Source organism: Rhinopithecus bieti, unplaced genomic scaffold, assembly GCF_001698545.2.
Source record: "Rhinopithecus bieti isolate Rb0 unplaced genomic scaffold, ASM169854v2 scaffold_73682, whole genome shotgun sequence".
Taxonomy (NCBI): domain Eukaryota; kingdom Metazoa; phylum Chordata; class Mammalia; order Primates; family Cercopithecidae; genus Rhinopithecus; species Rhinopithecus bieti.
In genome coordinates, this window is record NW_016829166.1 from 18,231 (window position 1) to 33,821 (window position 15,591).

Below are 15,591 nucleotides of genomic sequence, written 5' to 3' on the forward strand. Positions count from 1 at the left end.
CTCAGGGACACCTTAATGCTTCCTCAGCCAGGACTCAGTGGTGGCCTTGCCACACTGTGCAGGCCGCAGTACCCAGGCCTCCGCCCGTTAGCCAGCTCTCTGGCCTATCTGACCACCTTTCTTCTCCATCCAACCAGTCAGGACATCTCCCTTCAGATGCTCTCACCATCCTCTTAAACTCAACGCATTCAAAACTTACCTCATCATTTTTCTCACGAGATCTCTCCTGTTCATGGAACCATCATTCTCATTGCCCCAAGCTCCTTACTGAACCTTTCAGTCTATCACAGCCTAAAGCTAACATATGTGATGCAGAGCCTCTCACATTTCCATGCAATCCTCCTGTCCCCCGTCACAACCCTGTCCAGCAGCCACACTTCGTTACTCTTGCCCAACCAGCCCACTCAGGCTGCACTCTCCAGCCAGCTTATAACACCCAATGCAGCATTTCAACACGACACTCTCCTGATGGAAAATCCTGCTGCATCCTGAGGCATGCTGTGTCCTTTCTACCTGCTGGACTTTGCTGGGTACTCCAGGATCAGTCCCAGTGGACTCTGTTCTTTCTCTCCTACCCTTTTCCTCCCAACAGTTCCTCAACAGCATGAGGTTCCTCAAAAAATTAAAAATAGAACTGCCATCTGATCCAGAAATCCCACTTCTAGATATATAGCCCAAAGAATTGAAATCAAAATATTGAAGAGGTATCTGCCTTCCCATGTTCACTGCAGCATTATTCACACCAGCCAAGATATGGGATCAACCCAAATGTCTGTTGGTGGCTGAATGGGTAAAGAAAACTTGGTGTGTGCATACAAGGGAATATTATCCTGTCTGAACATAGAAGGAAATCTCTATGCTACAACATGGAGGAACCTGGAGGAGGTTATGCTAAGTGAAATAAGCCAGTCACAAAAGGACAAATGCTATATGATATGGCTTGGATTTGTGTCCCCGTCCACATCTCATGTTGAATTGTAATCCCCAGTGTTGGAGGTGGGGGCCGGCAGGAAGTGATTGGATCACGGGGGTGGTTGGTCCTTCATGAATGGTTTAGCACCATCTCCTTGGTGCTGTTCTGCTGACAGTGAGTGAGTTATCGAAGGATCTGGTTGTTTGAAAGTGTGTAGCATCTCCCCACTCTTTCTCTCTTCCTCTTGCTCCTGCCATGTGAAATGTCTTATTCCCCCTTTGCCTTGTGCCATGATTGGAAGTTTCCTGAGGCCTGCCCAGAAACAGAAACTGTTAAGCTTCCTATAAAGCCTGCAAAACTGTGAACCAATTAAACCCCTTTTCTTTATAAATTACCCAGTCTCAGCTGTTTCCCTACAGCAGTGTGAGAACAGAGTCATACACTGCATGATTCCACTTCTATGTGGTATCTAAAATAGTGACTCACAGAAACAGAGAGTGCTGGGCATGGTGGCTCATGCTTGTAATCCCAGCACTTGGGAAGCCGAGGCGAGTGGATCACCTGAGGTCAGGAGTTCAAGACCAGCCTGGCTGACATGGTGAGACCCCCGTCTCTCCTAAAAATACAAAAATTAGCTGGGTATGGTGGTGTGTGCCTATAATCCCAACTGCTCAGGAGGCTGAGGCAAAAGAATCACTTGAACCCAGGAGACGGAAGTTGCAGTCAGCCGAGATCATGCCATTGCACTCCAGCCTAGGCAACAAGAGTGAAACACCATCTCAAAATAAATAAATAAATAAAAATAAAGTTTCAGTTATACAAGTTGAGTAAGCTCTAGGGATCTGCTGTCTATACAACATGGTGCCTATAGTTAACAATACTGTATTGGGCACTTAACATATGTTAAGGGGGTAGATCTTATACCAAATGTTTGACCATAATAAAAAAATTACCACATGCGAGAATAGAAAGAAGAATTTATGGGTTTGCAAATGTACTTAGTTATCATTTCCCCTAAGGACTGAATTATTTATTAGTATTTTATAAAAGATATTTACATCTAAGTCCATAAGTAAAGTTGGTCTATAATTGTTTTATACTTGTCTTGTTTCGTATGAAGTTATCCCACCAGTGTTAAATGAGCTGGTCAGTTTTCTTATTTTTTCTCATGTTTGCCAATGCTTGCCTATAAATCCATCTGGTTGTTGGACATTTTTGGAAGGCAGGTGTGACTGAGGATTAAATTTCTCTATGGTCAATGCTACTGGCTTATCCAGGTGCTCTCTTTATTTCTGAAAAAAATTTAATACTATTTTCTAAATATTGTGATACCTTTTTGAGGTTGTTATCACAATCTCTTTTACAGATGAAGAAACTGACGCTTGGAAACAGTGCCGCATGCTACAGAAAACAGTATAGTTCTTTCTCAAAAAATTACAAATAGGGGCCAGGTGCGGTGGCTCATGCCTGTAATCCCAACACTTAGTGGATCATTTGAGGTCAGGTGTTTGAGACCATCTTGGCCAACATGGTGAAACCTGTCTCTACTAAAAATACAAAAATTAGGCAGGCGTGGTGGCACCTGCCTGTAGTCCCAGCTACTCGGGAGGCTGAGGCAAAAGAATTGCTTGAGCCTAGGAGGTGGAGGTTGCCACGAGCCAAGATCGCACCACTGAACTGCAGCCTGGGTGACAGAGTCAGACTGTCTAAAAAATAAAATAAAAATTCAAAAATTACAAATAGATTTACCATATGATCCAGCAATTCCACTTCTGGGTATATACCCCAAAGAATTGAGAGCAGGGACTCTGAACAGATACTTGTGCATCCATGTTCATCATGGCACTATTTACAATAGCCAAGTACCCATCAAGGGATGAATGGATAAGTAAAATGTCTATACATACAATGGGATGTTATTCAGAATTAAAAGGGAGGAAATTCTGACACATGCTAAACACAGATGAACCTTGAAGCTATTATGGTAAGTCACTTATATGAAGTACCTAGAGTGGTCAAATTTGTAGAGACAGAAAGTAAGAATGGTGGTTGCCAGGGGCTGAGGGAAAGAAGGAATAGGGGCTTACTGTTTAATTGGTACAGGGTTTTAGGTTTACAAGATGAGAAGAATTCTGGAGATAAATGGTAGTGGTTGTACACCATTATAAATGTATTGAATTTCATGGAAATGTACACTTAAAGATGGCTTAAAATGGTAAATTTTATATTTTTTATATTTTGCCACAATAAAAAAAGTACTACATTAATTGACAGACTAAACAAGGACTTTTGGCACCAAAATTAGACTTTGGAAAGAAATCAGATATCTCAGTAAAGGCGTCATGAGAAAAACATGATCGTCAATAGATTTTGTTGCACGTGCTTTAAGACATAGATTTGCTTTTATTTGGAATCACTTGGCAGTGAGGGAAAGGGTGTCATAATCTTTTTATGCCCTTGAGGCTCCAAAGTAGGGTTGCCAGATTTAGCAAATGAAAAACACAGGATGCTGTGCAATATTTAGCATGTGCTTACACTAAAAACATGTCTGTGGTGTTTATCTGAAATTCAGATTTCCCTGGGTTCTGTGTTTTATCTGGCAACCCTCTCTAAGAACCTGAGTCCAGACTTGGCGAGAGGAGTTAAGGAATCAGTGTGAGAACCCGAAGTGGGAACCACAGTTGGTGTCTGACCTGGGAGTGCAGGCTCAAGGTCACGGGGACAGATCTACACCCAGGTCACTCGACTCTGTGCTTGTGAAAGACCAGCAGGGAGCTGGTGGGTTTTCCTGAGGAATCCTTCAGAGAGACCTTGTGAACAGCTGTACTCATGAAAGGCCCACGCTCCGTTTTAACTCTGTTAAAGCGGGGGTGGAGGCAGGGCTGGGGTGCAAAGCTCAAGTCAGCTCCACAGTCTGTGCTCTATTTCCTGGTTTTGGTCACTTCCTCACCCAACATGGTAGACCAGGATCTGGAATGTCTGAGCCTTCATCTCACATTGTAGCTGGTTTCCACAGAAACATGAAACCAAAGACCACCCACGGCACAGCAGAGGTTCTTGGTGCACGTGCACTGCTTCTGAGACGGGCACTTGCCCCTTCTGGGCCCAGCTGCCCAGGAGCTGCCTTTGAAAAGTCTGCTCTCTTGACACATGAAAAAATGCTCATCATCACTGGCCACCAGAGAAATGCAAATCAAAAACCACCAATAGAATATCCATCTCACCACTCAGTTAGAATGCCAATCATTAAAAAGTCAGGAAACCAACAGGTGTTTGAGAGGATGTGGAGAAATAGAAACACTTTTACACTGTTGGTGGATTGTAAAACTAGTTTTCAAAACCCATTATGGAAACAGATGGCGATTCCCCAAGGATCTAGAACTAGAGTACCATATGACCCAAGGACCATCCCACTACTGGGTATAACCCAAATGATTAAAATCATTCGCTAAAAGGACAACACGCACACGTATGTTTATTGCGGCACTATTCACAAATAGCAAAAACTTGGGAATCAACCCAAATGTCCATTCTGTGACAGACTGATTAAGACAAATGTGGCAACCATATTTACACCATGAATACTTATGCAAGCCATAAAAAAGGGATGAGTTTGCGTCCTTTGTAGGGACATGGATGCAGCTGGAAACCATCATTCTTAGCCAAAAACTATCACAAAGAAAACAGATAAACCAAACACCCGGCATGTCTCACTCAAGGTGGGAATGGAACCAATGAGATCAACTTGGACCGGGAAGGGGAACATCACACACCGGGGCCTATCCATGGGGAGGGGGGAGGGGAGGGATTGCATTGGAGTTAACCTGATGTAAATGACGATTGGATGGAGTGCTGACATTAATGGGTGCACACACCCAACATGGGCACAAGTATACATATGTAACAAACCTGCACGTTATGCACATTACCCTAGAACTTAAAGGTGATAATAAAAAAAAAAAAAAAAAAAAGACAAAAAAAAAAAAAAAAGAAAAGAAAAGTCTGCTCTCCTCCCATGGCTGGTGCTACAGAACCATCAGCACGTTCACAACTAGCAGCTGCCTTTCTCTAAGGAACGTCTTCATGCAGGTATTTACATGGGAAAGAATTACAAATTTCAAATAACATCAAGAGGTGTGAATCCTCCTAAGGGTTCAAAAAACATAGGGAAGGCACAGAATAGGGATGGGGACCAGGAGCACAGCTGCCTTCCTTGTTTATCCAATCAAAATCTCTCAGAGACACAAACTCTGGCGTCCTCCATGTTGGAAAAGCAGGTCACGGCTAAGATAGGTGGAGACCGCTCAAGTGAGCATTTGGAAAATGGGATCATTTTTCTAAAAGATATGGATAGCGGCCACTGTGACCTGAGCTGCAGCCACAGAGCAGAACTCAAAGGAATGTGAAGGGGACTGAATGCAACTTCAGAAATCTGGGTCTACAGCTGCTTGGTCCATTAAAATAATATACTTACATGGTTTTAAAATGTTCCCTCTTTTCAAATTACACACATTATCCCAGAAAAGTAGCTGATTAAGGCAAACTGTTTCATTCCAAGTGGTGAAAATAAAATTGACAATAAAGGAAGCACTAACCTAAAATGATGCCATCTTTTCTTTTTTTCTGTCCTGCAAAATGCGCCATTAGGTGAGGTCCTGATAGCACAAGGCCACGTCCGAGGAGGGTCCAGCTCCTTCCTTTGCTCCCTTTGCCCCTGTGACTTGCTGGAGCCTCCTTAAAAGGTTATGTGGCCAACAGCTGGTGTGCTCATGTGGAATTAATCAATGAACATTGCTTGTCTGTTGTAGAAATTGGAGCTTAGAGTTTTCTTGAAGAAATAAAAGGCTTCATACTCTAATCTGTTATCATCTGTATTGACACTTTTTTAAAAGCTCAAAATGAAAAACATAAAATACTATCAAGTAATCAACAGAACATTCAATGTGTATAAAGATTTATTTTTTAAAAACATGTTAAAAAAGAGAGCCAGGGAATTCAATTTACATTTTAGACCATTTAATGGAGGTATTTGTTGCACATGTGGTTTTAGTGTAACATAAACACAACATCTCTCCCCAGAAACACTTAACCTGAGTTGGAAATGAAATATGAACTGAAGAGATTCTTAATTCACACAAACACTTCTTTTCAAAATACTAGCAATTATTCCCACTGAGGATTCTGCTTGAAGTTCAGGACTCCGTCCCAGGACAGGAATGAAGGAAAACTCCGTGCAGTTCAAACGCTCTGCTGAAGTCAAAGGATTGCACCTGCGGCCTCTTCATCAGCGCTAGCTTCCTCAAACACCCGCGGAACGAGGTCTGGCTGCTCAGGCATTTTTGCTTCACGCCAGCTGTTCAGGAAAGAAGAGAAGACAAATCTTGCTTAATTTTGTTGAAATGCGATCCATAGCACAAAAGGAACAGAAATAATCTCAAGTGGGTTATTTTGTTTTTAAAATTTTTCACTATTAAAATTAGAAGAATATTTTCCACATATGTGGTGTCAGTGAATAGCAGAATTCAGAGAAACTTTTTTGTTTTCTTTTTTTTTTTTTTGAGACAGAGTCTTGCTCTGTTACCCAGGCTGGAGTACAGTGGCGTGATCTCGGCTCACTGCAACCTCTGCCTCCTGAGTTCAAGTGATTCTCCTGTCTCAGCCTCCTGAGTCGCTGGGATTACAGGCACCCATCACCACGTCGGCTTATTTTTATATTTTTAGTAGAGACAGGGTTTCACCATGTTGGCCAGGCTGGTCTCAAACTTCTAACCTCAAGTGATCCACCCACCTTGGCCTCCCAAAGTGCCGGGATTATAGGCATGAGCCACCACACCTGGCCAAAAACTTTAAATATATAAAATTTTAAGGCATAGTTATAACTTAAGTCATACAACAGGTGTTTATTATTTGCAACAATTCCTTGGAACATCTAAAATACATAATTCTAATCCAAAGTTGACCAGAGAGATGAGTCACGAGTTTGTTTCCTAAAATGATTCCCTAGACCTAAAATGACTCCCAAGTCTGAGAGTCATGAAATTTACTTTGGGAAAGTCATCCAGCTGCCTTTATATCAGACCCAATGTTCTCACAATCTTACGCAATGATTAACTTGTGTGTCTAGATTATTTTAAGTTTTCCAAGAATTCTTAAGTATTTGAAATGGCCTTTCTAAAATGGTCAAAGACTCATCAAGCCAAACCATGTACCTTTCTCAATCCCTATTCTACATCCACCTGAACCAAGACTTCCTCCAGGAACAGTGCCCCTTTTGAGTGGAAGAGCAGGTACCCGTACATACCAGGATAGCCACCAACATAAATGGGATTGTTGGTGTCCACCGAGGTAGAGCGGGTGTGTGGACTTTCAGCGCCAACTGCGTTCCCATCGACAATCAGAGTGATACGGTGTTTGCTTTTGTTAGCTTGAAGCGTGTGCCATTTTCCATCACAGAGCGCAGTGGCGGTTTTGGGCTCATATGTGGCTGTTATCCTGCCAGCACCATTGTTGACATGGAACAAGACCTAAACAAAGCAAATATCTTGGTGAGTTTTTGTGTATTTAAGGAACACAGTCCATTTGTATAAGCTCTTGGAGTGGATAAAATTGCAGCATTATGTTTAAAAGGAGAGCTAACATGAGAAACAGAAAATAATTTTGAAAAAGAGCCTTTTAAAGGATTCAGATGATGGCAGAGTACGGTGGCTCACGCCTGTAAGCCCAGCATTTTAGGAGGCCATGGCGGGTGGATCACCTGGGGTCAGGAGTTCGAGACCAGCGTGAGCAACATGGAGAAACCCTGTCTCTACTAAAAATACAAAAAAAATTAGCCAGGTGTGGTGGCACGTGCCTGTAATCCTAGCAACTTGGGAGGCTGACGCAGGAAAATTGCTTGAACCTGGGAGGTGGAGGTTGCAGTGAGCCAATATCGTGCCATTGCACTCCAGCCTGGGCAACAAAAGCAAAACTCCATCTCCAAAAAAAAAAAAAAAAAAATTCAGATGTTATACTATTCCCCAAATTCCAGAAAGGGCAAATGGCCACCTTCATGACCACAAGTCCAAGCACACTGCATCCTTAAATGAGGGCCTCATTTTTAGGACATTTTACGAGTTAATAGCCTTACTGGAGGTGCTGGTCATACATTTTTTTTTTTTTGAGATGGAGTTTCACTCTTGTTGTCCAGGCTGGAGTGCAGTGGGCGTGGTCTTGACTCACTGCAAACTCCACCTCCCGGGTTCAAGTGATTCTTTTGCCTCAGTCTCCCACATAGCTGGGACTATAGGCGCCCGCCACCACGCCCTGCTAATTTTTGTATTTTTAGTAGACAGGGTTTCACCATGTTGGCCAGGCTGGTCTCAAATTCCTGACCTCAGGTGATCTGCTGGCCTCGACCTCCCAAAGTGCCAGGATTACAGGTGTGAGCCACCACACCTGGCCTGGTCATACCTATTGATAGCACCTATGAGCGAATATTTACTAACTCTCTTCTGATGAACCATAGATGCTCTCCCACAGCGAGTCAAGAGATCTCAGCTTTGCAAAAGATAGGAGGTGTTATGGGCTGAAGACCGCCCCCTCCAAAATTCATATGCTGAAGTCCTAACCCCTAGTACCTCAGAATGTGATTGTATTTGAAGATGGAGCTTTTAGAGGTAATTAAGTAAAGATGAGTCACCAGGGTGGCCCTCATCCAATCTGACTGTGTCTTTACAAGACGAGATTAGGACACAAACATGCACAGAGGGAATACCACCTGAGAACACAGGGAGAACAAGGCATCTGTGAGTCAAAGAGAGAGGCCTCCGAATCAAGAACCTTACCAACACATTGATCTCGGACTTCCAGTCTCTAGAATGGCAAGAAAACAAATTTCCATTGTTTAAGCCACACAGTCTGTGGTTCTTTGTTCTGGCACCCCAAGCAGACTAAGACAGGAGGGAAGATTTCAAATGTACTTTTTGAAGATTGTTATGCTATATATGAAGCTGCACAGTATTATTTCAAGGTGGACTGTGACAATTAAAGATATAGGTCATAAACCCTTAGGCAACAACTAAAAATGTTAAAAAAGAACTATAAATATAGTCCAATGAGGTAAAATGTATAATACAACAGAAAATTACATTGTTTGCAGCAATTACACTTCTGATTGCATTTTTAATTTTTTATTTATCTAAGTAAAATATTTTCAAAACAGAGATGGCGGTCTTGCTACATTGCCCAGGCTGGTCTCAAACTCCTGGGCTCAAGCAGTCCTCCTGCCTCAGCCTCCCAAAGTTTTGGGATCACCTGGCCCCTGATAACATTTTTTAGATATCACATAAAACATGCAAATAGATACAAAAGTTTTAAAGTATAGATGAGGGAAAAAGTTGGCTGTAAGTCAGTGTAGAGAGGCAGCAATATGACATCAAGTTAGTTCTGTTTTGACATGAACTGGAAAAGAGGTGAAGGGCTAAAGGTCAGACATGACCTTTCAGATCCTCCCCACCCCCACTCTAGGATACCATAGTTGGGGGGGGGGGTCAAAACCCAGCAGGGAGTAAGTAGGGAAATACTAGACATAACCACTAAGTCCTGGGGAATCTAGAACATGGAGACTTGTTCCCTGCCTTGCAAGAGGCACTAGTGTTGGAAAATTCAGGCATCTTACTCCCACAATAACAAGCACTGACCACAGTGCTGCAGAAATGCTGGTAGAACCTAGAGAGAGGACCAGAGAGACACCATCCCTGATTCCCCACGGCCTCTGTGTGGCTTGGCAGAAATCCCCAAGTTTGCACATGACCCCACGGGGAAGGGGGAAGATGAAGAGGCGGCACTACCCGTGACAACCAGGATGAGAGGCCTGAGCTGAAAGGGACTCTGGCCAAACTCTCCAGGAGCAGCCCCCACGCAGGGGCAACATGGAGACCCAGGACCACTCACTGTAAGAGGCTGCCCTGAAGACCAGGAGACTGAGCTATGGCTGAGCTGCTGTCCACGAGAGAGCCCACAGAAAGGAAAAGGGTCATCGAGACTCCCTGCCCTGCATCCTGCCTGTGCCCAGACAGCCCCAAAGGGGAGACGAAGGAAAGTGAGAACTGGGAGAAACTGCGAAGGAGGCGGTTTTCAAGCAGGAGACTAAAAGATGAGTGCTGCAAATTGTTGACTTCATTTTGTTGCCAGCAGGAGAGGGACATGAGAGGCTGAAAAGCAAGAGCAGATAGTCACAGAAAAAAAAACATGTTTTACATTAAAAAAAAATTAGAGCATGGTATGTCTATCCCATGGAGTAATACTCCACCACAAAAGGGAACGGACTGCTGATATGCACAACCATCCAGATGAACCTCCCGAGGTCAGGCTAAGTGTGAAAAGCTGATCTCAAAAGGATACCTGCTGCGTCACTTCATTGATACAACACTGGCGAAACAGAAATTAGAGGGACAGCAAACAGATGAGCGGTTGCCTAGGATTAGGGGTACAGGAGTTGGGTGTGGCCATGATGGGGTATTAAGGGGGAGCCTTTTGGTATTGATACAATTAAATATCTTGATTGTGCTAGAAAAATGCATAATGTTTGTAATCCCAGCACTTCGGAAGGTGAGGCAGGCAGATCACAAGGTCAGGAGTTCAAGACCAGCCTGACCAACATGGTGAAACCTGGTCTCTACTAAAAAATACAAAAATTAACCTGGCATGGTGGTGCATGCCTGTAATCCCAACTACTCAGGTGGCTGAGGCAGGAGAATCACTTGAACCTGGGAGGCAGAGGTTGCAGTGAGCTGAGATTGCATCATTGCACTCTAGCCTGGGCGACAAGAGCAAAACTCTGTCTCAAAAAAAAATGCATAATGCTACCACTGGGAAACCTGGGTCTGGGTGAAGGGTGCATGGGGCCCTCCCTGTACATTTCATTGCAACTTCCTATGAATCTGTAATCATTTCCAAATAAAAAGGTAAAAAAAATTATTAGAAGGGATAGGGCATCAGGTCAGCAGCTTATTCTCAGATGGTTCAGGAAAAAAATTCTTTGTATTATAGTTGTAATTTTGCTGAAAGCTTACTTTCAAACACATAAAAGTTATTTTGAAAAGCTTTTAAAAAATAAACAAAAAAGGTTTTTTTGTAGCCATATCTGTTTTTTAAATAGTAATGGGACCATTGTTTGACTCCATAAAAACAGACAGTTGTGAATTTGAATCTGCTATTTCTCAATTGCTCTGTCTCTGACACTGGGGGGAGGAAGACCCCATGGAGAGGAAGCACGCACCTTGCCATCCACAAGCTCTAGTCCAATGGCATCCACTTTGGCAGTGCTGATCCCCAGGAGGACGCCATTCTGCGAGGAGGTTCGAAATTCCAGTGTGATGTTCACATCCGTCTGGACTTTGTAGCCCTCTTTGACTGTAACACACAAGGACGGCCCAAGTCAGGGTGAGCACTGCCAGGCCCAGGTTGAGCATTTGGGCTCCTGGCTAAGGGTCGGGGGACCTGGCTCTAGCTCCTCCTTTGGATCCAGCTCCATCCCCACCAGCAGGTCACTCCTGCCCTCTGAGTCTCGGCTTCCACATCATGGAGCTTTTAAGGAAGATGCGTGCAGCCAGCCAGGCCAGAGCAGAGCCAGGCGTCTCCTTCATCTGTGGCCGCAGAAGCACGTGGCCCTGCCTCACCCTGTGGACATGTCCTCCCTGCGGCATTCTTTCCCGTGGGCTGTTGGGATTTGATCGCTGGAATCCCTTTATCATCATCCAAGAATAGTCCACTTTATTTTCCTGGTATCTGTGTACTTGGAGGAATCATCATTTACTGAGTATATCAGAGTCCATACTAAATTTGTTAGAGGTGGGGACTGAATGGAATGATTTTTAATTCAGGTGATAAAAAAAAGCTGAGGAGTCACACTGGGGCTATTGGCCAGAGCAGGCAGTTGTTACCATGACCAGGGCTGAAGGAAAAAGGGGAGAAGGTGATATGCCCAGAGCATACCCGGGGCGTGCGAGGGGTACTGTGGCCACGGAGGGGGCTGCCTAGCAGGGGTGGAGCCTGAGCCCCAGGAACAGGAGACAGGAAGCGCAGAGTGAATGAGAGATGTTCTGCTGGCTTCCCCCTCTTCCCCACCCAAACTTCTGCACAGCCTCCCTGGCGCCAGCTGGTCTAGACATTTTATGCTGCTGATTTTTAATTCAAAGTCCTTTCTTAACTTGGACACTGAGTGTGCATTACAGAACCTGGGGAAAGTATAGATGAAACTAGCACCCCATGTCTGGCCTCTGTCAGGAGTCACACTGCTCCTGGCGGGAGACTTTGTCAGGCCATCCAGATAGCACAAGACCTGAGAAGGCTTTTTACGCCAAGAAATGAGGAATCAACTGGAATACTGAACTCAAGGTGGTTTTCCTGTAGCCTTGTCCAGTGGGTCCTGTCTCGCACTCTCGGATCCGCATTGCTTTAGAGTCCAGGCTCCGCCGGGGACTGCTTTCAAGAGTGCTGCTAACACATACCAAGAGCTGCGTATCCGCTTCCATCAAAGAATGTTCCTTCCTGGGCCGCTGCGTAGCACCTGTTCACTGTGAAGGTGGACACCGGGCTGTCCTTGTCCAGCTGTTTGCTGTTAACCGTCACATCCCCAATGCAGGCAGGGATGCTGTGGGTGATCTAAGCCAAATGACATGCAAGAGTAGACGGTGGTGATTCTAACGAGAAGGGCCTGGACACATTTTCCTTCCACTTCATCAGATTGGTCTCAATAAAATACATTAAAATGTTATCTTTTTTTAAAAAAACTTTAATTGCCACAATACTTCACATGAATGTCTAAGTTAGAGCTACCATTTGAGTATCTTTGCTAATAATGCTGTGGAAGTGTTTTCTATTATTTTAGTGAAATATCGTGGAAATAAAAAAATGCTGAGTTTACTAAGGTGCCAATACGCATTTTTTGGGCTTCCCTGAATTGTGCTGTGGCCATGTGGCTGCAGAAAGGGAGATGTTCTTTACCTAAGAGGCTAGAAAGACTGATCGGGTTCTGAGGGGTGGCCCTGGCACATGATCTGTGGACATGCCTGCAAAGTCAACTTCTTCACAAGCCCCAGGTTCAAACAAGGTAATTTATACATAAAGATGCTGTCAGCTATGCTCTTCTACAAAATAAGCACAACCACAACAAAGGTAAAATGTCAGTACAGAAAAATGCTGCTTACATTTCCAATTTTCCTGGCCCGGTACTGGGAGGGCAGGCCTCCTAGGTAGAACAAGCCCTCCACATCCAGCGCGGTTCCGTCTCCCACCACAGTCACCATGGGGGACTCTTGGCCGTCCACCGTGATGAAGCCTTTTCTTTTACCATAATGTGTCTTGACCTACAGCAAAGTGAAAACATGCATAACTTTTAAGGAATCTGAGAAAACTTTAACAGATGTATCAACTTTAACAGATGCAACATCTGTTTCTGAGAGCTGTAACAACCTGAATGCAATGCTAAAGGGTGGTTCAAATTTTTAGACAGTTGGTGATGAAAAGCGGCTGAGCCTGGCAGAAGAAAGGAGGCAGGTATGAAACTGCCTTTGCAAAAACTGTAACAGGGAAATAAATCTGACATAGAAAAATGATGACAGTAAGAGGAATCTGACATAACTGGCTCTATCTTGCTTCTAACCTCATAAGCTGTCTTTGCTAATTCAACCTAGCTATGGGAGGAATTTAGCTGACAGTTTAAAACAAAGATGATAATAGTGCCTTCCGGAAATGGGAGGAATTCAGTGGATAGTTTAACTTTAAAACAAAGATGATAACGGTCCCTCCCTAAAACTGATTCCCTCCTTGCTCAGGGACCAAAATCACCTCTGCAAAATTAAGGAAATGCCACAAGGTTGGAATTGTGATGGGGCCTGAATTCTGCTAAGATACAGGCATAAACTCTAGCCAGCCATTGTTTCTTCTGCTAAGATGTAGGCATAGTTAAACCCTAACCAGTCATTGTTTTATAATTTGCCTTTTTAAACTACTTATTACTTAGGAATCATGTAGCCCATAGTCACAAACTTTATATACTTCCCCAATTGCCCCTATAGATAACATTGCTATTGTAAAACCTAAGACTGGCATTTGAGATATTTTTCAGACTTTGCATTCAGTATGAACCGACTGGCGCCACCCAGAGCAGTAACCCCTACCCAGAAACTGACTCAGCACAAGAAGACAACTTTGACGCCCTATGATTTCTTCCCCAATCCAATCAATCAGCATTTGCCATTCCGTATCCCCCGGCTGCCAAACTATCCTTGTTTGCACAAGGTTTAACCCTAGTCCTTGAATTCTTGGGGAGGCAGCTTTGATAATTATCTCCTGGCAAGTTGTCTCTGCAATAATTAAACTCTTTCTTTGCTGCAAAACCTGCCATTCTTAGTGCATTTGCTTTCCTGGGCAGTGGACAAGAACAACCCAGCTGGCCGATTACAGGCACAGGTAAAGCCTGCTGCGCACCAGAAAGCGCTCCAGAGTCCTGGTTATCAGAAAGCAAATGCCATGAGTGGAGGTTAGGCTTTACATACTCCTTGCCAAGTTGAGAACATGTCTAGTACCTTTTGTCCATCCCACCAATGTTTGCTGAGTGTCTATTTCATGTCAGGTACTAAGCAAGGCCCTGGGGGTATTTCAGAAGCAGAAAAGATCCCTGCCTTCAAGACTTGCAGTCTCTGGGGGAGATACCAGACACATACGGCGAGACAGAGATGAATGGGAATAATGTGCCTTTGAGAAATGGAGTGAACCCCAGTGATACATGGAACAAAACTCAAAAGCAGCCAGCACAAGCCTCCTGAGATCATACCGTGTGCCACTTGCCATCGCTGAGCAGTGCAGGGTGAGAGACCTTTGTTCTGCCTTTGCCAAGGTCAAACATGAAGTGGAGGCGGCCCCCGTGCAGCTGGAGCACGGCGTAGTCTGCTTGGTTCTGATGAGCCATGTAGTAAATCAGGCCGCTGGAGGCGAACGTACGGATACTTAGCTCAACCGAGAGCCTGCGAAAAACAAGCGCTCAGCGTTGAGAAAGGAAACTTTAGCTTTTCATTTTTAAAACCTCAAAGAGAGGACTCCACAATTGTTTCGGCATTTACACTGAACATCTCAGGAAAGAGGGGAATTCATTCCTTCATCCATTTACACATCCATTCATTTAACTGCCTACCTCTGTCTGCCAGACTGTTTTAGGATGAGGATAAAGCCATGAACAAAGAGGAAGATCAGATCCCTTTGCTCATGAAGCTAATACAGAAACACACCAGAGAGTTAAAGCGGGTCCTGCAGAGGGCAACCGGTGGCTACCTTAAGTAGACAACACGGGTAACTCTACAAAGCTGATATTTCAGCCGAGCTCTGAGTGACAGAAAGGGGCAAGTCCCTGCAAAGTGAGGAGCTTGATGACAGTGGGCAGCAGGAAGCCCACCTGAGGCCGTGGGGGAACCAGAGCCACTGCAGGTGTGCAGGAAGGTTACGCCTGGGTGGGCCCTGTCAGAGGGACCACGGTGCCACGGGAGCACCCCGGGACAGGACGAGGGCGGATGTGGCTCCATCATAGGGAGGCACAGTTTGATTTCAGCACAGTGGGAAGTCACAGGAGGGCTCTGAAAGGGGGAGTGGCTGAGCATTCCTTTCAGAGATCCTGTCTAAACTGCAGAACGGGTCAGGGGGTC

General features: G+C 44.5%; 1 protein-coding gene across 2 annotated transcripts in view; it reads right to left on the reverse strand.

The window, feature by feature from the left end:
• Nucleotides 1–5,770: 5,770 nt before the first annotated feature.
• Nucleotides 5,771–15,591, reverse strand: part of LAMA1 (laminin subunit alpha 1) — a 175,128-nt gene continuing 165,307 nt past the window's right edge. The window contains exons 58-63 of one of the 2 annotated variants that reach the window (XM_017864698.1): nucleotides 14,730–14,919; nucleotides 13,102–13,260; nucleotides 12,403–12,556; nucleotides 11,172–11,305; nucleotides 7,215–7,437; nucleotides 5,771–6,266 (exon numbers count right to left, since the gene is read on the reverse strand). In XM_017864698.1, the coding sequence (XP_017720187.1) occupies nucleotides 6,106–6,266; nucleotides 7,215–7,437; nucleotides 11,172–11,305; nucleotides 12,403–12,556; nucleotides 13,102–13,260; nucleotides 14,730–14,919 (1,021 nt within the window). In that variant the 3' untranslated portion in view covers nucleotides 5,771–6,105. The remainder of the gene's footprint in view (nucleotides 6,267–7,214; nucleotides 7,438–11,171; nucleotides 11,306–12,402; nucleotides 12,557–13,101; nucleotides 13,261–14,729; nucleotides 14,920–15,591) is intronic. The other variant, XM_017864699.1, reaches the window with a different exon arrangement.